General features: G+C 42.4%; 1 protein-coding gene across 1 annotated transcript; it reads right to left on the reverse strand.

The window, feature by feature from the left end:
- Positions 1–11,678: 11,678 nt before the first annotated feature.
- CIDEA (cell death inducing DFFA like effector a) lies at positions 11,679–22,383 on the reverse strand. Its single transcript, XM_033081216.1, has 6 exons — positions 22,296–22,383; positions 18,223–18,379; positions 17,880–18,026; positions 15,581–15,762; positions 12,327–12,484; positions 11,679–11,861 (listed from the first exon to the last, which is right to left on the reverse strand). Exons 1-5 carry the CDS (start codon positions 22,331–22,333, stop codon positions 12,352–12,354), a joined length of 657 nt encoding a protein of 218 aa, XP_032937107.1. The 5' UTR covers positions 22,334–22,383; the 3' UTR covers positions 11,679–11,861; positions 12,327–12,351.
- Positions 22,384–25,214: the final 2,831 nt, after the last annotated feature.

The following is a 25,214-nucleotide window of genomic DNA, read 5'->3' on the forward strand; positions in this document are numbered from 1 at the left end:
TGGTGCTCCAGTGGGATGGGCTTCACTGTGATATGATTCTTTGTTGCTGTTGGTCAGAACTCACAAGGTATCAGACAGCAGCAGCAAATTAAATATTTACACTGATCTTGTGTGAGCTCCAGCTGCTTTGAAACGGCCGTACACATTCACAGGATGGGGGCTATGGGTGGTTGTAGAGCATTCAGTGTTCTGTCTTCAGGTTTTCTCATGTTCTCTTTTCTTGTGCACAGGCTGAAGAGAAATGGATTCCTACAAGATGATGAGTTTCACAAGGTGTGACAAAATGTGTGAAGTGCCCATGCTGCAGAGTAAAAGGATTTTCCAGTAATAACAGCTCAAGCAACAGTCATGTCCCACAAAGTCACATGGAAATTTGCTTTAATGCCCTGGAAAAAAACCAGCTAAGTTCTTCTGTATTTAGCCAGTCATATGATATGATTGTTAAGCTGCTTCCTGCTTTTCAGGAAACACATTTGTGTTTATATCAGGGTTGTTGCTAAGATTATTTCTATTTACTGAAGTTTTTAATGACTAGAGAGAAATTCATACCATAAGAGAACATTTAGCAAGTTAGCTAGTCTTTTCTTGTTTCAGCAAAATACATTTGTGCATTTTGATATTTAAGAATATTAGCAAGTGTCCATCCAGTGTTAAAACGCTTGTTAGCACTTACATTAAATACTGAAGTAATAAATATAATGGTGGATTTACTCTGACAGCTTGTAACAGGCTAGTAAATGGCTAAGTCAATGGTGACCTTTAGGAGGAAGGTCCAAAGGTCAGTCTAGTTCCTTCTTTCCTCTTTAGTCTGAAGAGTTTCAAGCAAATTAAGAAACAAAAAAAAAAAACCTTAAAATAATCTGGTTTTGGATTTTTTATTGTTTTTTGTTTGGTTGTTGTTGGGTTTTGTTGTTGTTGTTGTTTTGTTGGGGTTTTTCTGCCTGGCTTCCTGAGAAAACCAATGATGGGAAGTCATGCTCCTGTTCAAGTATATACCCATGTATCCACCACTACCTCTTTTTCCATCAGCCTCTTGTGACAAAATCTACAAGAGGCACGTGAGTTACAGAGACACTGCAGCTGAGTCTAGAAACAGCTCAAGAACACAACAAAAACAATTAAAAGGGGAAGTGAGGCAGCAAGATACGCACAGAGAAACAAATGGTCTGTTAAGACAAACACCAGGCCACATATTTAGCTCAGGTGTTTTGGAGCTTGTGTTCCATGGCTTGTGTTCCAAGCCATTATATTTCATATGGTTCTCAAACAGTTTCTTGCTTTGTCATCCCCCCCATCCATTAAACTTGTGGTTTCATGATTTGCCACCTATGCTCACACACAGTACTCAGGGGGGTTTTTTATTGCTACTCATCTGGCTGCTATCTGTAGCTGTCAGTGGAGATACTGCTGATGTTTGTTTTAGCCCACAAGATGTGGTCTGAACTTTGTAACGTTAAAACAAAAGCCACTAATTAAAGTCAGGGCAAAATATGTTAAGATGCAAAGTCCAAGAGACTGTGACGCTGGAGAAATCCCACCATCTCTTCCAAAGGAGTTTCTAGCTGCATTTTCACACAGTTATCACTGTTTGACAAAATGGATGGAAAACTTTAACTCCAACCCTGAATATTCATGTGTTTGAGTATAGGTGCTTTTGCACTTTCCAGCACTTAATGTCTTTTGATTTGTAACATATTTTCTGTCCTTTGGAAATGAGTATTCTCTTTCAGCCCTTAGTTTCTCCCCATGCTTAGCCTCAATGCTAACCATTACTCAGCCAAGACTTTTTGCACAGCTGGTCATAGTGATTTTTATGCAATAGCTGTAGCACCTGGAGCAGAGGGAAGCATGTACCTGCCTGTTTTGTCAGGCAGAAATGTGTATTTGGTGTGGCTGTGTTTTTAACCTCTATTCCAATCGGTTACTTAGCTACACAAACAAACAGAGTTAGAGAATGGGCTGCACTCTGTGTTCAACAGTCAGTAAAGGAGCCAGGCTAGTGTTTCCTTACAGCTACAACCAAGACTATGGGAATACAAAATTAAGGCAGGCATTTGTCTACGTTCAACTCACCACCCTCTCTATACACTCAAGATTTTGGGGAACCAATCTGTTTGGAGGACAGAGTGAAAATATAATTTAACTGGAATGTATACCACCCATTATCTGTATCATGCGGTGAGTGAGTGGTACAGATGTAAGAGGAAAATGAATATGAGATATTGACAGCTTGCTTTATGGAGTTTAGTCAGCTCTGAATAGATGCCAATACAATGCAGACCTTATCAATGAAGTCTTCGTGTTTTGGGAGTGGGAGACATCAGAACAAGGACAAAAAGGTCTCTTAAACAGAAGTCATGCTAAAGACTATCAGGAAAAAAAACCCCTTGTTTTGACCAGATGAGTACATTGATGGCAGCTGGTTGTGATTAGATAGAAGATCTATCTAATCTAGAATTCCATCTCTGACAGTAGTCAGTGATGGATGCTAGGGAGAGAATATGGTAATGATCCCCCAAAAATGCCCTTTTACATTTGGCAATCAGTGCTTACGCCTTTGTTGAACCACAGGAAGGATCTGGACCCCATATTTAATAGCTCATTTCAAGAATCCTATAAGTTATATAATTGCTTTTTAACACAGTTACAGTTTCAGCCTCCAAAGTCTCCCATGGCATTACCTTCCATGTACAACTGAATCCCATTCCGTGAAGAAGTATCTCTTTCTTTTTTGTAAACCTGAAACCTGAAATTGGTGCTCAAAACTCTTCTGTTTTGAGAAACAGTGACTACCAGTTCCTAATGATCATTGTAGCTGTGTGTAAGGTGAAGGTTTTAGTGGTTTTGTTCTTCATTTCACCTATCTGTCCAAAATTTTCTGAGCTGAAAGTATTACACTAATTAATCTCCCCATGTTTGAGTGTGACCCTGCACTCCTATGACAGTCCTTGCTTATCAGCCTCCTTTGCTAGCTCTACTGCAGCGTCTGTGACATGGGAGTAACAGTATTTAAATGATGGTCATCATTTTGTGCAGTGTTATAGGACGCTTCCTGCTCCGGTTTTTATTTTCTAATATTCCTTGTGTTTGCCCTCTTGGTTGCTGCTGAGCTTTTTGCTTCCTTGAACTGTTCACACCACCTTCAAGACATCTTTTGACCATGATGATAGCTAAATTAAATCCCATCCCTGGAAACACAGGGGTGGTTTTTCTTGTGTAATGCAGTTACGGATATTAAATTTCATCAAGTGTTGTTTATTGAATTGGTATCATGAAATACTTCTGAAACTCAGTCCACCTGATAGCCTGATTAACTGTCCTGAAGATTTTTGTACAATCACAGAGATTTACCAGTTCAGTACTTTTTTGCCCCAGGTCATTTAGAATTGAGCAGTTCAGGTCCAAGCACAATCTATGGATTTCATCTAGAGTTTTCTTGTCTTTTGTTGCTAAAGCAACTTATCCCATCCAGCTCAGTCTCCTTAAAGCTCTTGAGTAAAACTCCTTGCAGCAGAGATCTGTACTGCAAACTTTTCATCATTGCAAAAAAGCAATAGACCTCTAAGACAAAGAGATGTAATCCTGCTTAGACTGTCAGTTATTTAACACTTACCAAGCATGTATTTGAGACGAAATGTGTAGCTCTCCAGGTAAAAGTGATTCATCCCATTGTGGGAAACACTTCTTCTGTAAGAGCAGGTTTGCAGCTAAAATCGACTATAAATTGCTCCAGTCAGGCCTTGGGTTTCTCAAGTGAGTCACAGTTTTCGTCCTCACCTGTTTTCTCAGGTGCTGAGTGGCTCCTGGCTGCCACCCTTCCTGCACCAGCACAGATCCCACTCATCTGTCACACATGTCCAACCAGGACCAGCATGCCACTCCTATGCTGCTCCACAAAAGATTCTCTCAGATTACATTTGGGAGGAGAAGAGCACCATTCCTCACAAGTCCACAGGACAAACAGCACAGCACAAGCTATGACTGGACAAAGCCTGGCTTATTTTTAACAGCGTAGTGCTCAGCACTGCCAGAGCTGGGTGGGTGCAGCCACTGAAGGAACGTGTTCTAAAACTGAATGCACAAAAGCAGCTGAACCATCCCCCTCTGAGCAGGGTACTCCAAGAGTCACCTACTGGGAATTAGGAGAGCAAGCTGACATTCACCCACAGAGAGAGCTGGACATGATTTTTCTTAGAAAAGCGCTCTGCAGCAGTGGTACTGAGGGTGTTCACCCCTTGCCTTGGACTGCAGCCCATGAGCAGCATTACCATATTCGTGATCTAAAGGCTTATGAATGCCAAGAATGTAAGAGGTCAGTCTGGCCCAGGGCCAGGACTCAGCCCACTGCTGGCCCGGTGAATAATGTGCTTCACGGTCGGTTTGTTGAACAGAGAACCGGAATGGGGGAGGATATGGAGCTGCAATATACACTGGCTGCACAGCTGAATGTCACTGCTTTGTGGGAAGGGTGTGGACACACAGTTGTTGCTTGTGCATGGAAGATTTGCAGAGAGATACATCTCTGTTGTGTAAATTTATTTCATTGTGATGTCCTGACTGTTAATGAACAGGGACTTTATGTCATGTGTGGTCTGTATGATCTGTCAGGAATAGGGCATGGCTTGAAGTAATCAGAAGTGTCTTAGGACATCAGCTTGGTTGGTATAGAAGACAATTATGCTAAAAGTGCTACAGAAACAAGGAGGCTGATCATTGCTATGTCAAAAGACTTCACAGCAACAGCTAGAACAAGACAGATACAAATGCCTTTTTTTCTTAATTTACATTTGCTTAAACACCTGCTCATCCCCTCATGCCCACCCCACCCCCTTCTCCCCTCAGTCACAAAGTATTTTTAGTTTGAGTGTGGCCAGAGGAGATCTGGAATAGGTGATGGAAGGCCACAAGAGAAACAACATAATAGGTCTCATGTGTAAAGGGGCTCATCAGGGCAAGGTGCAGAAAAACAGCTAAAGGAACTGAGTGCTTGAAGCTGGTGACACATCAGGCACAGAGAAAAAGAAGAACAGAATGTAGCAGCGGGAATTTTTCCAGTGAAAGAAAACCAAAAACCAAAATATCAAAACCAACCAACCAACCACTCCCTCCCATTCCAATGAAACCCCTCCAAACTCCAACCTTTGTAGAGAGACAAGTTAGAGGAAGAGAAGTGACTTTTTCTGTTAGATTGCTACAGTCTTTAGCCATAGCTGATGCTGCAAGTGACAAAACCTGCTTTGTTTTCAGTGATCACAACTCTTGTGAGTACACGGTACAGTGTCAGGGCCAGCTAAGACTAGGAGGAATTGAGAGGGCTGTTTACTAAATTCAGTGGTCACAAAGGTGGAACTATTAGAGACAGTACTTTTCTTATCAAGATGAAGTATTGATCCTAATGTAGTATGCAAAAAGTGCTTATAATAATGAAGAAAACCAGTTTGAACATCCAAAGATGAAATGGCTTTTCTGGGAGACTGGAATATTTGCAGGAGTTATCTAATACTTTCTGGTAAAATGAATTGATTTTTGAATAACCAATCATCTCTGAAAACATATTGTTTATTCTGAAAGATAGTGACTTTTATTTGGAAAGCATGATCACTTGGGAAATTAGAACAATATTCTGCAATTGTTCAAGGCAGCTTTTCTAGGCAACTTCCCTAAGTAGGCAAGAAAGCAAGAGAGCTGCACCTGGGAGAGCACCTACATTAAGCACATTTTGTACAGGAATCACTGAAATGATGGCATTTGCAATTTAGATTCTCAGGAATAAAATAGAGTTTACCATAGATTTCAGTTTGTCTAGCTCAGTAATAAATCAACAGTCCTTCTACTTAAATTAGGTTATTCATAGTTTTATTGTACATTCTCTCCTGATTTTTGAGATGCGAGAAGAGAATTTGAAAACACTCCTTAATAAAGAACGGCAGCAAACCAAGCTACGTACCTATGCATGGGAAGAAGCTTTGTAATTAGAAGTGCTTCTAACATAAAAGATTATGGACTTCATGATGTAATTAAAAATGTGTCATAAGAAATTACCTTTAGGACTTTAAAGGACTTCTTAGATGTCTGAGATTTCTCTGGGTCTGTAATAGACTGAGTACACACATCATTAAGCTACAGTTTTCTTAAATAGAGTTGCTGTCCGAGGATCTAAGCTTTCCCTTTTTTTTTAACATATGAGAATCACAAACAACCTGTTATAAAAGTTACATTACTTAACCCTTCCACCTAATCTATACATAATGTATGCTAATTATTGAAGCAGACTTTTTAGAAATCTGGTGGTCAACAATTTTTTATGTTGCAACTGCATAAAATGCATTATCGTGATTCTGCAGCCTATTAAGACATACTTTATTTCTAGTGTTACATCTCATTAGTTGTCTTGCTTTATGAAACTACTTACACTACTATTTCAAAGTTATTTTTCCAGTGATAATTGCTATTTATTAATAAATATTCCTAATCAAGAACACATTAAGAGTGGGGCCTACTACAAATGATTTGCACTGATGGGTGACCTTAGAAAAACCACGCCCAAGACTGAGCTTAGTAAAGTGAAGTTTTTTTAAAGAGAAAATTACCTTTGTCTCACATATGACTGGATTTTGTCCCTCCAAACATTGCTGTGAAAAGCCATTCAGAAATCACTCCTAAAGATTTGTTTCCAGTTTTACTGGCCACCATTGGCACAAACACCTTTGGGATTTTGCTTATTTTTACTTCCAGTGTTTTTTACTTGTGGTATGTTAAATTTTGCTGCCTGTCAGGCACCTACCAGCTGATCTCTCACTTCATCCCCTCAACAGACATGGGGAGAAAATGAGATGAAATACTCTATGGGTCAAGATAAAGACAGAGGCATCACTCACCCATTAGCGACATCAGCAAAACAGACAGAACTCAGGGAAGATCAAATTCATTTAAAAAAAAAATATAAGATGGTGAGAAACAAAATAAAAACACCTTCCCCCAAACTCTGCTTTCTTCTGAAGCTGAACTTCACTCCTTCATTCCCAGCTCTTCCACCTCCTCTCTCTGTCCCCAAGCAGTGTAGAGGAATGGGGGTCACGGTGACTCCATATCCAGTCTTTTGTGCTGTTCCTTCCTTCTCCCCCTTTCCCCTGCTCCACCCTGGGCCCTTCCCGCAGGATACAGACCCAGCATGGGTCACTCACTGGCCACAGCTCCTGCCAGAAAAATTGCTCATTCATGGGCTCCCCATGGCTGCAGCTTCCTCCAAGGCATATCTACCTGCTGTGGGAAGGGGGGTCCACGGGTGGATGTTTTCTCCTGCATGTTCCTCCACAGGCTGCAGAGAAAGCTCTGTCTAGCACGTGTAGCACTTCCTCCCACTTCTTTTCTGACCTTGAAGTCTGCAGGTTATATCTCCTTTTTTTTTTCCTGTCCTTTCTCACAGCTGCTGCACAGCATTTTTTGCCCTTTCTTAAATATATTTCCACAGGGGCACCACCAGCTTGTCTGAAGGTCTCAGCTTTGGGCAATGGTGGGTTCATTTCAGAGCTCTGAAAACACAGAGGCCACCGCCACAGCATCCCTCTAATTCCCACTGCCAAAGCCTCACCACTAAACCAAGTACAGCTCTATTTTGTGCTTTCCCACTGCAAGAAAACAGACTGATTCCCTCAGAGGGGAACTGCTCCATCAGTCAAGCTCTTCAAAACTGTCCCTTAAGCTAAATACAAGATGTACTTGTTAGACAGAAGAGCAGTAGACAAATCACACTTGCATGTTAACCCCCCTCAAACTTAAGTTAATCCTGAACTACACAAATATGATATTTCACTAATTTTTCCCCTGCAGTCAAACATCTACTACCTTATCTTTAGGCAAAGGACTGCAGAGAGGTTTTGTGAGGCAAAATAAAGAGGTCCTTGACCCTAACAGTGTTTAGCGAACACCAGAGATCCCTGAACCCTTCTATCTCCTGTACTCAGTATTTTGTAGTCTTTAGCAACTTCTGTAAAAGATGGAGGAAGGCAAACCTTTTGTATGAAAGGAAACACAGTTTGCACAGTTTCTCTTGAGGCCAGAAAGTGAGTCAGCAGTAGGGAGTTAAGGGTTCAGAGCCACAAAATAGTATCCAGTTACTTTCCTGCCACAGTCCAGCATTTGGAAACGGTTTGTGCCAGACCATAGATTCATTAATATTCATGACTATTTCAGGAACAAGTTATTCTGGAAATGAATCCAAAGCCACCACTTGATTTTATTTATTAATGAACAATGTTCCTTAAAATTGGCACCACACAGCAGAAAATATTGCCATCACTGAACACAATTTTCACCCATCTCAATTTTTACAGCAAGCTAAACTACTGAGATTAAAATATGTGAAGTAGGAAAATACTATATTTTCCCTTAGCAAAATAACAATCCTTACACTTAAAATATCTTAGCTACATATATGACAATGTATGGTAGAAGAAGCAGTGATAAACTCTAAGCCCCACAAAGATACTTGCTGATACATAACTGAAGTGGGATGTTAATCACATTAAGTCCTCTAATAAACCTTGGGGCAATAAGTCAAAAACACACTTTGGTTTTAAACTTCTTTTTTTTTTTACTTTTAATTAATTAGCTTGTGCCTTTAGTTCAAATGTTATTTCATGGAAGAAGTACACTGAAATTATTTAGAATTATATTTCTGCCAGTTACAAATTATCATGTGAGGTTATCTTCACAGTTAAAATTCAGAATTTCAACATTTCCAAAATTCTGCATACCTACCTCTCTGCACACTTCATTGAAAAAAATTCCAGCTCAAAATCCAATTTTCCTGCTTTTATCTTCCCCTCCTCTGTAGGGAAGGGATTCCTAGTATTTCATACAGCATATATCAAAAGATCTAAGAAATTTAGAACCCTGCTTTTTCTTCTCTCCCTGGACAGAAGAGCTTGCAATTCCATTTCTCCTGAAAGAATCGGAAGGTGCAAGAAAACTTTCATGGGTTTATGAAAGGAAGGAAATGAAGTAATGATAAACTGCACACACACAAAAGCTACTAGATTTTTCATTCTGGTCGTAAAGAAAGCAACTTTGCTCTGTCTGCAGAACATGAGCAGTGCCTGAGTCAACAAGGTCTCTTACTTCAGTGAAAATTCCTTTTTTGGTAACCAGAGAGTAGGACTTGGTGCATTGTTAGTAAGTGATGCAAAGAAAAGGCAAAAAAGGATCAGTGCAAACAAGGAGGCAGCAAACATATTTCACACCTTCTGCATTTCTTTGCTCCCAGCCTTGTCTGCAACAAGTGCAGATTAACTGAGTTTACGAGAAATAAAACTAAAGCTAAAAAAACCAAACAAACAAAAAGAATCTAGCTGCTTCTTCACATTCCTCTATTTAAGACCCTGTGTTTTTAGTTTTTTCTGTGTCTTGTTAGATAATGTACAGCAATGTATATAGTTTTCTAAAAGGTAGATAATGCAAAAGTTTTTCTTTGCTGCATATGATACACAACTGAAGTAAAAGCTATACTTCCTAAGCAGTGTGCAAAAAAAAACAAAAACAAAAAACAAAATGGTTCCAACTCAGAGAATGACAAACTCCTCCTTTTTGACTTAAAGCCAAAACTTTACTTCCGGAAAGAAGTTGGTACAGTAGCAAATATCACCTCCAAACACTAAACCTGTGAGAGATCCAGATTCAGAAGCAATGAAACAATTTTAGACAACTTCCAGGACACTTCCCCCATTTCAAGAAAATACCAAAGCTGAGCTACTTTAATTCAAAATGCAAACAGCTGAACAGAGGGAATTGCTGCATACAGGAACTTCAGCAGCTCAAGTTTTAAGTGCTAAGCTGTTGATGGAACAGCTGCTTAAAAACATTGCACATTCATAGCAGGTTAGTTTTTCAGACCACTGCTAGTTTTCCAGATAGTGCCACTGTAAACTATGGAGTCTTAGTCCTGTAACAATTGCCTCTGGCTAGAGGAGGCTGGAATTCGGGATCTGCACAGTTCAGACATGCAAAAGCTTTTGTACTACAGATGTTGAAGAATAACTCAAAGCAACAATGAGTTATTCCGGTTGTTTCACCTTTTTTTTTTAACGCTGGTGCTCCCACCATAGGCAACATAAATATTCATAGAAGCATTTTAGAGAATTTGCTTCCAAGAGGTATGCATGTTTTAATAGAATAAGTGGTCCTTAAAAACTGAAAAAAGGCACCAGGTCCTTGTAAAGTCAGTTAAATGAGATTCCTTGACAAGGAAAAGAGATTTAAGAAAAAGATTATTAACATGTCAACAATCATTTATGCAGGAGGTGTCCAGAAAATTACAGATAAAACATAAAGAGGTTATAACAATGTGGAAGCTTTCTCATTACTCCCAGAATAGTTTATATTTTCTTCTGAAGGACACCTGACAGTGCCACAAGCCCCAGGCCTTCTCTCTTCTGAGAAATAAGGAAAGAACAAGTCCTCCCCTTATCTGGAGCAGTATGAACTCTGCCTCCTCCAGCAAACACCCAGAAGTAGATGGGAAACAGAAATTAGGAGAAGACACCAAGATTTTCCTTATCTGTCTATTTATTTGTAATACCATTACGGGCAGTGAACAACCAAAAATTGTGCCCATCAGTAACTTTAGCACTTGGGTTCAGGCTGCCTTTCCTCTCAACAGTGATTTGAGAGCTGCAGCTCCAGCTGGTATAGCCACACTCATAATGGGAAGGTAAAAATAAGCACACGAAGGTGAGATTTGCAGCTAACAGCAAGAGCAAATTTCCCATGTATCAGTGACTTTTGAAGTGAACAGACCCAGCTAAGAGGTCAGAATAGGTACCACCAGCCATGACACTTCATCTCCCCACCCTTCTGCTCCTCTTGTAGCAGATCAGGTTGGTGCAGTTGGTGCACACAGTTAATGGATTCCTGTCTCAGTGGCACAGCAAGCACTGTGGGGTCCATAGTGGTCTTTTCCCTACTGCTCCCACTGATTTCCTCCCCCGCCCCACTTGTTCCCTCTGCACCAGAGCTTCCAGTAAGAGAAGGAGAAACATTTCCTGCATCTGGTGTACCCTTGACAGCTTCCAGCCTTCCTAAAATTCTTATATGCAAGCAAACAAAAACCTCAAAAGCTACATGTGTGAAAAACCAAAATTGGGCTTTTTTTCCTCCACCAATGTGAGTTTGCATTTTGATGCCAGATGTCTAAGGCTAAGTGTTTCCCAATTTTTCACACTGTTGAGGAAAAGCTTGCTTAAAGCTGGGCATAGCAGCAGTTCAGTAAACTGCAGGAAACATTACTTTGCCCTTTAATACAGCTTGTCTTGGGAGACTATAATACTGCAAATATTAGCTTTAAAGCATAAATGTATGTTATGCAAGACTAGATAGTGTCCTGCTGCTCTCTCCCCTGAAATCCAGAGCAACAAAATATCCAGCATCTCTTACATGTACCTCAAGGCCCAACTTGACACCTAGCATCATCTTTAACAGTAAAAACTACAGAAGTGGTGGTTTAACCCCTGAAAAAAAACTTCAGCAGGTTGCTTATAAGTCATAATTATGAAACAATGGCAGATTATTGAGTGCTCAGGCAGAACTGGACATCAGACTCATTAAAAAAATTATCAGGTTCTTCAACTGTGTGAGCTGTAATAACCTAAATATCCTGAAGATTTGAAAAAATATATAAAGAATGATAATGGAAAGGTTTTATTTGTTTTAAGGGAAGTAAGGCTAAATCTTAACTTTCTGCTTAGTAGTTGCACAATCTCCAATTAGACTTCATGAGAAGAGTCAGTCACTGAAGTATGACTGAAGTTGCACTACGTAGTTCCATTGTCAGCAGGAGCAAACTTCAGCTCAATGCCAGTTTCACACTAATGCCAGCACTGTTAAGGATTAAAACAAACAAATCAACAAACCAACCCCACAGTCCCCTTGCCCACCCCTTACAGCCCCAGTCTGTTCAGAATGCAAGTAGATAGGTAGCTATGAAAAAACAAACAAACACAAAAATCCCCCCAAAATAACAAAATGTCTTGATTGGTGCAAAAAAATATTCCACTGGTTGCAAAGCAAGCAAGTTTCCAAGTATCCTTATTCTCCATTTTGAATTGCTGGGGCAAAACCACTCCCTCTCTCTCCTTTTGCCAGATTCTCAAGAGTTAGGTACCCATCTTTTTGTGGTATTAAGAGCCTGTGAACATCCAACACTTCATAACTAAGTCCCTAAAGGTACTCCCAAACAGGAAAAACATTAGTTCACATTAGTGCACATCCCCCTGGTACAACATTATTACAATCAGAACTGGGCAAGAGAATGTCTTTAAGCAAAAGGATTCGGCATCAGAAGCGCAGCTGCGGTCACTACTCCCGCCTGGATCTTGTGCACATCTCCTCTTCATCATATTCACCCATCAACTGCAACATGTATGTCCCAGTGTAGAGGAGAAACTGTCCAGTTATTTGTGCTGCATGGGACATTAGTTGAAGCACTTTCCTGGAAAAAAAATCATTTGTTTAAGAGAAAAAAAAAAATTAGCAAGATTCCACTACCCCTTTCCACCCACAGTGTCGTGATAAGTCAATGTATTTAAAAGCTTGCTCTCATTCCTTCTCACTTCTGAGAAGATGGTCATTTTTGTACCTTCTTTAGAGAAAATACTTGATTGACAGAAAACTGCTGGGAAGGACCAGAAATCACATTTGACAAAGCAGACTGACATCCTGCTAGACCCTTACAGGCCTTCTGCCATCACTCAAACCATCACAGTACCACAGAAAACAACTTCACCTGGGAGCAGCATTCCTGCAGCATAACCTCACCTCATGTCTCACCTTTGTCATTCTCTAAAACAGCCCTGTATGTATCTTCAAGCCACAGATCAAACCTGATTAGATCTGAAGCTAAACAATCACGTTACAGTGGGCACTCAACAGCCAAACAGGTGAAGCAGGAAAATTACTGCTGGCCAAGATGCAAGCCCTAAGAATTCTCAGTCCACAACTACTTATTTTCTAAAAATTTGATAAAATCTGCATTCAAATATATAGTGCTGTGTAAGAATCAGTACAAATCCATAGACAACATCAGGTAAGCATCTGACATTGACAATATAAGCTGTGGATCTTCAAAGGAGAAGAGACAGTCATATTTGAATGGTCATTTATTCAATTTAGTTATAACTGCATCTTCCATGTGGCAAGAAACAACAGGGACATGAGTGCTGAGAGCTACATTTGAGTCTCATCCCCCAGAAGTTAGGAGGGACCTCACAAGTGTGAAGCTGAGGCATTGGGAAGCACTACAAAAAAACTGGAACAGGATCAGGTTCTGAAGATACAGAAACCAGATCAGTCTCTCTTCTGCAAAAAAAGTGGGAAGATTTTCTGAATTCTTGTCTAAGAAAACATGCAGCTGTGAACCCTCTGCTTCTATTCACTTGTCCTTTGAGCTTAAGCAGAGCCTTCTTCCTACAAATTCATGTTTAACCCCAGTGTCATGAAAGGTTTGCAGTTGAAATCCAATGCCTCAACATAGCAGAATACCCTGTACTTCGAGCCTGTGCAGCCTTTAAAGAACACTGTACCCTTATTCATGCTTCCCACACGTGCCATTTCAGCATGCTCTTCCTCCACCACACAGATCAGGCCAAGGAGCTTTGCAGTTGCAAAGAAAGCTGCACCTGGTGCTGGGCTTTGGAGCAGCTGCAGTGTGTCACTTGCACACAAGAGCAGTTGCCACTTAAGCCAGGGAACAAGTTATTTGTTGAACTGGACATTTGATCCTTCAGTCGGACACTACAGGGAAACACCACGAGGGAAATGCACTAATCAGACCTGGCAGGTTTCCAGCCCCTCCCATCACGAACAGCTGCAGCATTTTTCAGTCCCTTCCCTCCACACTCTACATGCAGGCTCGGGGAGAGGGCATCAGAGTTAGCAATCTGGAACTCATTAGCAGAGGGACTACACCAGGATCCTGACATTGTCTGTCTCCAATTTCAACAGCAAGTTGAGACAGGCCATGCCACTGTTGTATTCAAGGGTACCCAAGGTTATCTCTTCTGTCACCCTGTTCTTTGCTAGCAAACTGTCATCCCACCCTGACAGTGACACATCCCTTACAGCTCAACTCTGCAACATAACAGAGCTTCCAGAACTCCACAGCTACTTCAGCTGTTTGCCAGCACTGCTCCTTCCTTGCCAGCTGCCCCGTCTTGGCAGGGAGGCAGAATTGTCACTTCAAACTCTCCTTTGCAGCACAAGTTCCAGTGCTGATACTCAGTTCCATAGCAAGCAGGCAGAGACAAGAGTTTGTTTTGGCTCGAGACAGTTTGACAAACATAAGAACTGGAGGAGTGTAGCTGTCCAAGGGCAAACCTCTGCCTTGAAGAAACCCTAATGAAGTCAGTGTTACAGGTGGGTGAAGCCTGTAGCTGGATAATCACTTCATCCTGACCAGAGAGGAGTCTTGTCTACAGCCACACCAGCTGTAGCCTGAAAGATTAAGGATGGGACCACCCAAGTAGAGTGGGAGAGGTCAGTGAGACTGAAGGACAGGGAACAAGATCAGCATTACAATGCTAATCACCATATCTGCATCAGGACAGGAAAGACTGCTTAAAGATTTCATCTAAAGGCCACATGTCACTCAGGACGAGACAAAACTTCACTGATGACATACACATCTGTCTGTCAGATCTGGCCCTCAAGTAATGAAATGCAGCACACCATTGTGTCTCAACCAGAATTCTAAAAGTCAGGCAGAGAAACTTGGGGCTGCAGCTTAAACAGCTGTCAAAGGACTGCACCTCTGGGAAGGGGCCTGAACTCAGGAGTCTTCTTGAACCACAAGCAGAACACAGCTGATCATGACTCTTATCTTGTTGCTAAGAACAGCGGACTGGACAGGTATTATTTTAAGACATCATTTCCCAACAGCCAGTTCTACCAAACTCACAGCCCAGAGCAGATCAGTCCTGCAGTAGACTGGTCCTTGCCAGGCTCCCTCAGCTAGCCTAGACACTACATCAGCTGGCTTAAAAACAGTGATATCACAGAGTCTTGCTACAGATGACAAATCCACATTAAGAGAGGAGAGTGTCACCGCTGTTCCATTTTCCTTTGCCTCCATGTAGCTCCAGTGGCGAATCTGGCAAACAGGAACTGCAATGTCTGAGTAAGCTTTAAGACCCCTGACATCAGATCTCAAATTACTCTCATTTCATCCCCTTGAAGTCTTCTCTTTGAAGAGTTTCTTTCCCCAGCCTCCTGCATTCTTCAGACAAACAAGTCAAGGAAATGTGAGGAAATTCTCTCAGCAGAACAAAGAGACTGTACTTACATCCTTTCAGTAAATACAAGCTGATAAGAGTTTTGCCTCGGCAGAAACACAAGATTCCATCATAAAAGCTATAGGAAGCTTTTTACCAGTCAGCTATCCACCTTATGAAGAAAGAGTCAGCATCTTGGCCAGTAGGAAAGAAATAACAAAAATTCTGAATTTATAAACACGCCTGCTTCACAGAACCAATAGCAAACACAGACCTTTACATTAGCACATACATCTCACCAGCAGTGGAGAAACACTCACCGTAATACACTTTTTGCTCCCATGCATTTGATGTCATATGAGATAGAGTAGATCTCATAGAAGGTTGCCTTGATGTTTAAGCAGCCAATAAAATCCTTAGGGTTCAGTTTGTACAAATCAAATGTGATGTTAGCTACTCCCATTTTCTTCTTTTTTCTCACAGCAACAACTCCATTTTTTGTCTGATTTCAAAAGAGAGAGAGAGAGAGAATTTGTACCATGACACAGGAAGGTACAGCAAGACAATTATTAACAGTGTAGATCTTCAGAAGCAGCTTTGCCTATTTCAGTCTTGGGGCTAGTTCTCGGTCAATTCTAAATTACAATTACAAGCATTAGTACACAGAAAAGGAGGTCTCTAGTTTGTGTATTGTTTTCCAAGTCCTGAACAGGCTCCTGATGTTTTCTAAAATTCTAGAGTGACAGAGCACCTCCTGAATATTTATTTTCTGTAGTAGACCTTCTTCAGAGTACACTGAAACCACCGGACAGTGTTCCTGCCATTTATTTATCCTGGTACATTCTGAGGCAGGGGGGTTTAGGCCACCAAATATCCAGGGTGACACCAGGTCCTTGTGCTTAGTCAGGAGCACAATACTGGTTGAGCACTCTTGAAGACAGCTACAAAGATGGCATTTGTGAAAAGTCAGGAACTCATTTCAAAACCTGGCTCACAACATCTCTTTCTTCCTAATAAAAAGAAACACAGAGAGGGAACCACTGCTGATTGGGCCAAGGGTTTAATAACGAGATTTTAAGAGGAAAAGCAAAGGAGAGGGAACACAGAAAGTCATCTTCCATCTTAAATGCACCCTCCTTTATTGAAAGCAGCCCTTGTCTGCTGCAGGGTGTGTGCTTCGAGAAAGGAAAAACAAAAAGAAAATAGTGGAGAACCCATATTCACAGGGACATCTAGTGGATACACAGGATCCTCTGCTCAGCACGTTCCCCTCAAGGTTAATGACCTGGCAGCTGCCAGGCTGTTTTCTGCATGCTACATGAAGCAGTAAAGTTGTGTAAGACCGGGCCTTTTTGTACTTGACACCCCAGTCCTCAGACAGCACCGTGATAAGTCAGACAAAGTTAAACACAGCAGTATATCATTAGCCAGCAATTTTATGCCTGTTTTCCTCTGATAACCTCCAAGCTCCAGCAGCAGGGTCCGCTATCAACAACAGCTTTGGACATGTACAAGCAGTTGGCGTGCTTGGAAGCATCTCCTCACACCCCTCCCCATTAGCAGCCAGAATACTTGGATAAAGCAGGACAGAGCTGGTGCTACACTCCAGGTGACTGCTGAAGCTGTGGCAATCCCTCTGTTATCACTCAGCACATTTTGAAGAGGGGCTGCATTCAGACTTGTTCAGACAGTGGAGAGGAGCAAGGTGGAGTCACACCCTGGCAGCAACTCCTTTTCTGCCCTGGAAGCTCATGCCCCAGATGCAGAGCCTGATAAGCCAGTGAGGTATTTGGGGGAAAAACATACAGGCTGCCCACACTGCAACAGGAGACTGGGAAAACAGGGCCACATGATTGAGCTGTACCTGTGAAGGCAAAGAAATGGTCCCTACTTACAGCTCCACGGCCAGCTCTGCACCTTCTAGGAAAAATTGTTGCCAGCTTTTTAGCAGCAATCATCTCATGGAAAAACAGTCCTGAGTTTCAGTCCATGTTATTAATGTACAGATGACTATTTCCCCATAAAGTAACTGATTGAATACTAAATTTATATGATTAGAAGGCTAAAGCAAGCCATTTTTAATAGTTCTTAAATATCTTGAAGCATGCAGACTGACATTAGGTTCTGATGCCAACTTCTGACAAAAATCAAACACAGGCATTTTTCCAAATGTTATTAACTATTACTGTCTTCAGAAGACAGAATTTGCTTTATATTACTTTATTTGAGCATTTTTACAGTCTAAATCTAATCTTTAAAGACACTGTATTTTTTAACTTCACAGAGTCAAAGTCCTAATTTTCTTTATGTTACAAAAAGGCTCAAGAACAAATATTTCTGAGCTTCCCCAAAAGCAGGGTATTTTCCCTGTAAGTCTTTTCAGCTGTAATGTTTTATTTCAATTGCTGGTGGATTTTGCCAACAGATCTATGTCCAAACAATCGACAATAAGAAATATGAACTTGATTTTTCATCCAGGAAGGCTCAACAAAGAATTTACACCTTGCCTCTTCAGAGGCATTTTTGTTCCTCTTCTCCTCGCTTTCCAACAATTTTAACAGCTACAAACATTCCTCCTTCCACTTCTACTCAAATGAGAGAGAAGCAGTCAACACTTACTGGTGTCCATTTCTGTCCATTTTCCAGAACCATGAAGTGTGTATTATCATCCAGGGACCTGAAGAACTCTTCAGTGTCCACAACTGTGCCATCTTCCTCCAAAACCAGAGTAACTATTCCAGCAGTTATAACAAAGGCATCTAAAGTCTGAAAAAAAAAAAAACCAGGAGATTTTAGCATTCTAAAGAGAGCCCATCATTTCATATTGAGACTTGCTTATCTGAAATATTCTCCTGAATCTCTCCAGTAATGGGTTTTTAGAAGAACAAGAGTCTGTAGGTTGTCTTTCTGGGATACTGCATTTCCCTGCAAGTTTCAGTCAGAGTGGGATTGTTTGCTCTACCTTGCTGAGGAGCTCTTGCAGGCTGCTTGCAACAATTCCTTTCCGGCTGCTGCGGGAGGCATTGGACACCCGGAAAGGGCGCCCAGCAGGCATGAGAGCAGGGAACAGGGTCTGTTTTGTTACTGCTCCCACAGATGCTCCTAGGGATATGAAAGATCTAAGACAAATAAAAATTCAACATAGTTACAAAAACAGTCATGTCAAGTACTGCAAGAAGGAGGAAGACCATTGAAATAATCACATTATATGAGTAGTTCACAGATCACATTAAGACTCTTGGAGCTTAATTTCAAAACTAAATACTACAGACATGTTATAAGCCCTACAGACATGTTATATCTGAACTCTCTCTTGTCCACGACATTTGGAAAGACTTTTTTAAAATTAATACACTTTCAAGCAGACATGGGACACCTCTACCTTGACTGACATCAGAGCCACAATCACAGCAAAGCTGATGGGTTGTAAAACTGAATTCAAAAGGCAGCAGCTGTTACTGCATTCAGTTACTTAGATCATTCTCTTTATTTTCAACATAAACACTCAGTGAGATACACAATTAGTTGAAACCAATCTGTGTGTTAAAAGCTGTTTTGTTTTAGGAAGACTGAACATTATTACCCATATTCAAGACACCCAGCAGCAGAATGCAAGCAGAGCTTTGTGATACAGTTACATTTGACTTCCGAAGAGTCAAAGCATTTGTTTGTAAATTATATCTGCAGCCTATGAAACTCCATCTGGTTTTGAAAAACACAAAACTAGGGGCTTGTATCAGAAGGAGTTTAATGTAGGCAAAGTTAATATCCAAGTACATAAATGCATAGTGTTGTGCCAGCAATGCTGGAAGAATTCAATCACTTTTAGAAAGAGATTTTAGATTTTTTCAGGGCAACTGCATATTTACCTTTGGTAAGCCAAGCACATAACACCAGTAACAGCCTACTCCCAAACCAATGTACAAACCTGCTCTCATCTACACCTAGTGACAACTTTTTCTGCCAAATTATAATGGCTAAGTCAATAATTAGCTTGCCAAAAATGGCACTCTGCCTGACACTTGGGAAGGATTGATTTCCAAGTCTTTTAAAGGGAGGCAATGTTTTATCTCTCACACTCCTGGACTTTACCCTCTGTACCCTTTGGTTCCTTCATACTGAATTTCTCAGGGGTGGGGAAGTGGTGCATCCCCATTTTGTTCTCCCATATAGGTGTAAAAGGTCAACTTTACATAGGAAAATTTATTCTCAGACATTTTTACTGAGGGTAGAGTGAGCTGGCAGCCTTTATCTGCAGCCAGAGAGTGAATACAGGACTTCCTAGAACAACAGTGAAATGATATAAAGTTACTCAACCTATGATCTCCCAGTCACACCTTTTATGCAAACCCACACCAACTGCAGAGAATAAATATTTTTTCCACATCTCTTATCTGGTCTATAAACATATTTTTGGAATGTATAGAATATTTTCTGTCTGAACAGATCCAGATTTCAGCAAATAATTTATTTCCTGTTCTTGTTCTGAACTACACTTCTGAGCTATCACCTTTCCTCTAAAAATAAAGTTTACCTTCCTCAAAAACTCCTTGGCATTATTGGAGCTGTAATATTTTTAAAGGAGGAGAACATTCAGCAGTTTTGTTCCAGCTCATGCTATAACTTTGTTGCTAGTCCTGGCTATACAGTAGATGCCTGGCTTTCAACATTTGGCATTTATACACACGTAGCTGATGGAAACCTCTGCCCTTCCTGTGACAAAGCTGGTGAGGATAAGCAGTCAGTTTGGCTTTCAGGAAACAAGTGCAGTTTTGTATTAAAGTGCTAATAAACGCCATCCTTCCTGGAAAAGGGTGAGGGCCAGGGAGGAGGACAAGGACACAGCAGCACTGACAAAGGCATCGAGGCTCCACAGAGGGGAAGCCTGCTGGGACAGTCTGTCAATCTCTGCTGTTTGTCAATCTCTGCTGACTAAGTTAATGAACCCCCAATCACCCCACTGCCTGTGGGCAGCTCACATTCTGAATCACTGAGTCTCTCTCTCAGGAAGGAAGCCTGCTCATCTACCTTGGGGCTAGTGACACCACTTCACAGGGCACCCTGATGTTGAAAAGTGCAGTACTGTGGTTTCAAGAGCTTTCACAGCTGATTACACCTCATTGCCTCTCACAAATTTGAAAGATTGCAAGTAAAATAGTAATACGAGTGATATATACGTGAGTACTGCCTATTTTTTTTCTTTTTGTGAGGACAGTCAATATCAGTCCCATTGAAAAATTTTCTTTCCCATTAGTTAAGCCAAGCTGTCATTCACAAAAGACAAGGCATAAGACTAACAGCCAAAACATACATGCTGACAAACAATGAGAAATGTTTGGGACACAGCTCATGGGCAGGACTTGAGCTAACAGGGATCACCCCAGCCAACTCTACAAGCTGTACTTGGAAGCTCTGAGCAGAATTTCTCAAGGAGTCAGGATCAATCACATTGCTGCCTAGCTCTATCTAATGCCTATCTAAAGATTAATAAAACAGGGCTTACATTATCACCACCAGACAGTCACTGAACAGGAAAGATCTTAAGAAGTTATTTTACAGTGGTGACATTTCACCTGCATTTTGATAAAACCTGTCAATACCATCTTTAAACTAAGCCTGCTTATGAAGAAGTGAGTCTGGGCTCCAGGGCAGGCTGAGGGTTCAGCTAATGAGGAGACAAAAGGCCGAAGGATGAAAAGCATCCAGATAAAGAGAGCATGAACCCTTCCATTTCTGGGCCTATAGCTGAATCTATTTTGTGTGCCACTCTCCTTCCTAGATCATAGACTCAAACAGGCCAGCTTACATTCACAGGTCTAAGAAAGCTCCATTCTTATTGTAGCTGTCCTTCAAACATAGATAGACCAATTCCTGATAGGGAATTCCTCTGCTAGATTGGAATTACCAAAAATAATCTCCTATTAAAAGCTGATGAAGCTACATCACAAAACAAGTGGTGGAAAGGAGGGTGCAGTTGGTTTCATCAGAAAGCTGAGTGACATGTTAAATACAGACTATTGTTTTATTATTCTTTAAAGCCAAAAGGATCAAGTCCTAGCTCTTCTCTGAAGGGAGAATCCCATATCTGTGGAAAATACAAAAATATTTTATAAATGAAAGATCTAATATCTTCAAACTCTAGCATCTTATCCAGTTTGCTTTGGATAAAAACAATCTGCTAGAGAGGGCTTCCCAAATGCTGCCACCAGCATTCACTCTAGTGTCAAGTGGTGGGACAGATGAATTAATTTTTTAGGAAGACATGAGGATTAAAAGCTTGCCTTGAGCCCTGTACACGTATTTCACTATTTATCTCTGTTTGCAACATGCCCCATATGTTTGTCTAAGAATGTGGTGCAATGGTCTTCAGTCTCAGAAAAATCAACGTTGCACAACTCGCTCTAGGATATGGATTGATTTTTAGGTTAGGGTTCGCTGGCAAAGGACAGCGGCAGTGACAATGAGGCAAAGCAAGAGGTAACAAAAAAATCCCCAAACCAAACAAATCAAAACACAACAAAACAGGGCGAGGTCGGAAATCGGTTAGGAGACTTAGGGTTCAACCAGATGGCAGCGTGGTCCTGCTGCTCAAACACGACCTGTGGACCCGGCACAAGCGCAGCTGGGAGCTGATGTCCTACAGAGCTGTACCCCGATGGTCGCGGCTGGCTCGGTGACAACATCACCGGGCTTGTGCTCACGCTGTCCCCGAGCCCCCGGGGCTCCCACGCAGCCGGCACAGCCCCGGGGGCCGAGAGGTCACCGCAGCTCCCAGGCGGCTCAGGCTGCGGGGCTCCACCCGCGCTGCCCTCAGCAGAGCTCCAGCCGGGCTCGCAGGGCTGCACAGCGTCCCGACCCGCTGCTCCCACGCAGCGTCCATCGGGGTTAATCCCCTTCCAACCCTGCCCGGCTGCCCCCGCACCGCGCCCTCTGCCCGGCAGCGCTGGGGCCGACCGAGGGCTCCCAGCCCCGGGCATCCCCGCCGGCCGGCACGGCCCAGGGCACGGGGAACGGGCGGGATGTCCCCGCACTCACCGCAGCAGCGATCCCACGCTATCCCGCGCCACCTCCATGCCCGCCCGGCCGCGGGCAGCCCCGGTCACGGCGCTTAATGAGGAGCAGCGGGCGGGGCTCCTCCCCCGGCCCTCCCTCCTTCCCCTCCTTCCCCGCCTGCCCCGGCAGGTGTGCCCGGCCCGGGGAGCGCGGCCGGACAGCCCCGCCGGGCTCCGCGCCTGCCCGCAACGCCAGGGTGCAGCCACAGGTGCGGGCAGCGCCCTTCGGGAAGGGATGTTTGTTAGGAAGCGCCGAATGGTTTGCCTGGGAAGGGAAGGGGAAAGGTTTTGTTCAGAGTGTGTGGGGCATGCACGCCGCACGTTGGCGAGTTACGGCTAATATAGTAACAGGGGAAGCCAATCTCATTTGCGGCCTCCCGGCATTAGAGCAAATCAACAGATTAAGTGTCTCAGCTTCTGATTTTAGGGCCTGTGAATAAGCTTACAGCTCGGATTAATGTGTACAGTAGTGGACGTATTTACTGCTACTCCCACGGGCAGGGGAGCAGTGGCTTCTGTTTACTACACGGGAGCAAAGGTTCCTGTTCACATGGACACAAATCCTTCACAGTTCTTTTGGGCTCTGGAACCAGGTTCTGTTGCTCACAGCTGTCCAGCAACTATTGTACAGGAAAAATAGAGCCAGGAGCATCAGAACCTGCCTCAGGCAAGAATCTGACCTATGGCCAGGATCTGCACCAGGACACCTTGCCACTGCTGATCAGTGCCACCAGCACTCAGGTTACCCCCAGTGTCAGGAACATTGAGTTACTTCATTGCCTGAATTGCTTTTCCTGTTTAGGGTAGAAAGGAGCACTCAAGATACCCCTTACTGTCCAGGTTTCTTCAGCAGGCAGTCTGACACCTGCTAGATGTCTTCCTCAGTCCTCAGCATTTGGGGCCTTTTCCAGCTATTAAGAATTCAACATTTTTGGTTGAATTGCTTTTTTGGATGGCATCTCCTTTCCAGCCTGATGAAACAAATAGCTCCTTTCCTCAGAGCACACTCTAGATCAAGAAATTCGCCCCTGGGAAGTTTCAGACTTTTATTGCTTCCTCCTCAAGCTACTTGTGTCTTGCAGGTGTGTAGGAATGTTTCTTGTATGTTAACCCCTTTCCCCCCATTTCCTATGGCATTTACTCTTCTGCAATAAGTCCCTGACAATACACCATAGAGAGCAGGAGATGAGGGGCAGTAAATAGTTCTTGAGTGCTGGACTCCAAACAACCAGTTTCCCCGCTGGATTTGTATCTTGTGGTTGATTGTGGGGCACAGCTGATGCTGAGTCTGAAAATTGATGCATTTTTAAGGAGTTCTTGACAAGGGTTTATCTTCTGTAGAAAACTGGTGTGTATACTGCAGTTTTTCCTGCTGTGGAGTGAGAAGAGGGAGAAGGAGTTTTGTCAGATGGTCTGTCTCCTCTGTCTGTGGAAGGGAAGAGAGAGTGCCCCTTACAAATCATATGGAAATTGCAGTAACTTTTGAGATTTTTCTGAACAGGCTGGGATACAAATGTCTGGAGGAGCTGGAAATTTCGGTCTTGCAGAAGTTTAGTTTTTCGCCAGTCATGTGGCTCTCCCCAAAGTTTTCTGCAGAGATGTCCAACCAGACAGCCACTGCTCAGCAGCTCCCCAGGGGACATGCAAAGTCTGCCACAGCTCAGAGGCAGGCACTGTGTGTTTTGCAAGGACAAAATGCTCCTCCAGCAGCATTAGTGCTTCAATTTGCATGGCAGTTGCAACTAATACAAACACAGATGCCTAACTAATGCAAACAAAGATATACAAGAGTAACAGGAAAAACATGTCCTTTTAAAGACTGTCCTCATCTGAAAAGGAGAGAAGGTACTACCTGCAGTTTTACAAGCTACACAAATACTCCTTACTCCTTTTTTTTTTTTTCTTTTCTGAGCAAGCAGCAGTAAAACCATCAGATGGATAAAATCACTGACCTAGGAGCTGGGAATCATCTTTGAACAGTAGCAAGACAGGATACAGATGGGATTTGCACAGAACCTACCGAGGAAGAGTACAAACCAGTATAAGGTGCCAAAACTGGCAGGCCAGGGCAATCAAATGAGAGGTCATTAAAAACTGATGTGACAAGGCAACACCCACTATAAAGACAATAGCTGTAAGAGGCAGAATCATTCCACTCTTTTACAGGGAGAGAAAGTAACCTGTAGGCTGATGTGAGGAGGCCAGAAAACTTAGCAACATTTGCTTCAGTCATCACTGAAAATATTAGTCATGCAGGGGACAAAGTACATGGCTGGTACTGAAGGAAGTGAATATTAGAGGTGGAGTTAAATAAGGGTGCTAATCCCTCTTGCTAAATTACTCTCTTACTGTCCCCTTGCTGAGTGCAGTGACTGCCTCCACAGGTGTTACTTTTCCATGGCAGTTCAAGTCAAACAAGTTTGATTAAGTCACTCCTCACAGGGGTCATATTGCTGTAGAAAAATGTTTGCATCTGGCATGTTTAACAGGGAGGAGGAGGCACTTGAAATAGTTTTGTGTGCAACTTCACATTGATGAGCATGCAGTATCAGGCCAGGTTTTCCTTATCACCCTCTGAGAAAAATTGGAACAAACTCAGAGGAAAGTGGAAATGATCTGACATGCAGAAAAACATGGTATATGGGCTATGTATTTTGGGAATTGGGAAGAGTGGGTGGGATACCAATCATGGACTTCAGTAATTTTAGAGAACTCTCTGAAGAGCAATGGAATAACATTTTCTTTGTGTCTACAAGGGCTTAACCAGTAGGAAAGGAGAATTAGGTTGTCCATTAAGAAACATTTCCCCTCTAAGGTGACTGTTAGGTTCTGGGCTCAATTGCTGACTGAAGATGTGAGGTCAATTAGACACTGGTGTTGCTTGGGCCAGTGGTCAAATAAC

The sequence above is a fragment of the Catharus ustulatus genome, chromosome 1 (genome assembly GCF_009819885.2).
Source record: "Catharus ustulatus isolate bCatUst1 chromosome 1, bCatUst1.pri.v2, whole genome shotgun sequence".
NCBI lineage: Eukaryota > Metazoa > Chordata > Aves > Passeriformes > Turdidae > Catharus > Catharus ustulatus.

What these genes read in the sequence shown, in the direction of transcription:
- CIDEA (XM_033081216.1), bottom strand. Translation starts at nt 22,333, where the DNA reads ATGGAGGTGGCGCGGGATAGCGTGGGATCGCTGCTGCG. An exon ending in TGCAAGAGCTCCTCAGCAAG is followed by an intron (nt 18,027 to 18,222) that starts GTAGAGCAAACA and finishes TTTTTTTTTCAG; the next exon opens with ACTTTAGATGCCTTTGTTAT. An exon ending in GGAGCAAAAAGTGTATTACG is followed by an intron (nt 12,485 to 15,580) that starts GTGAGTGTTTCT and finishes TTTTTTTTCCAG; the next exon opens with GAAAGTGCTTCAACTAATGT.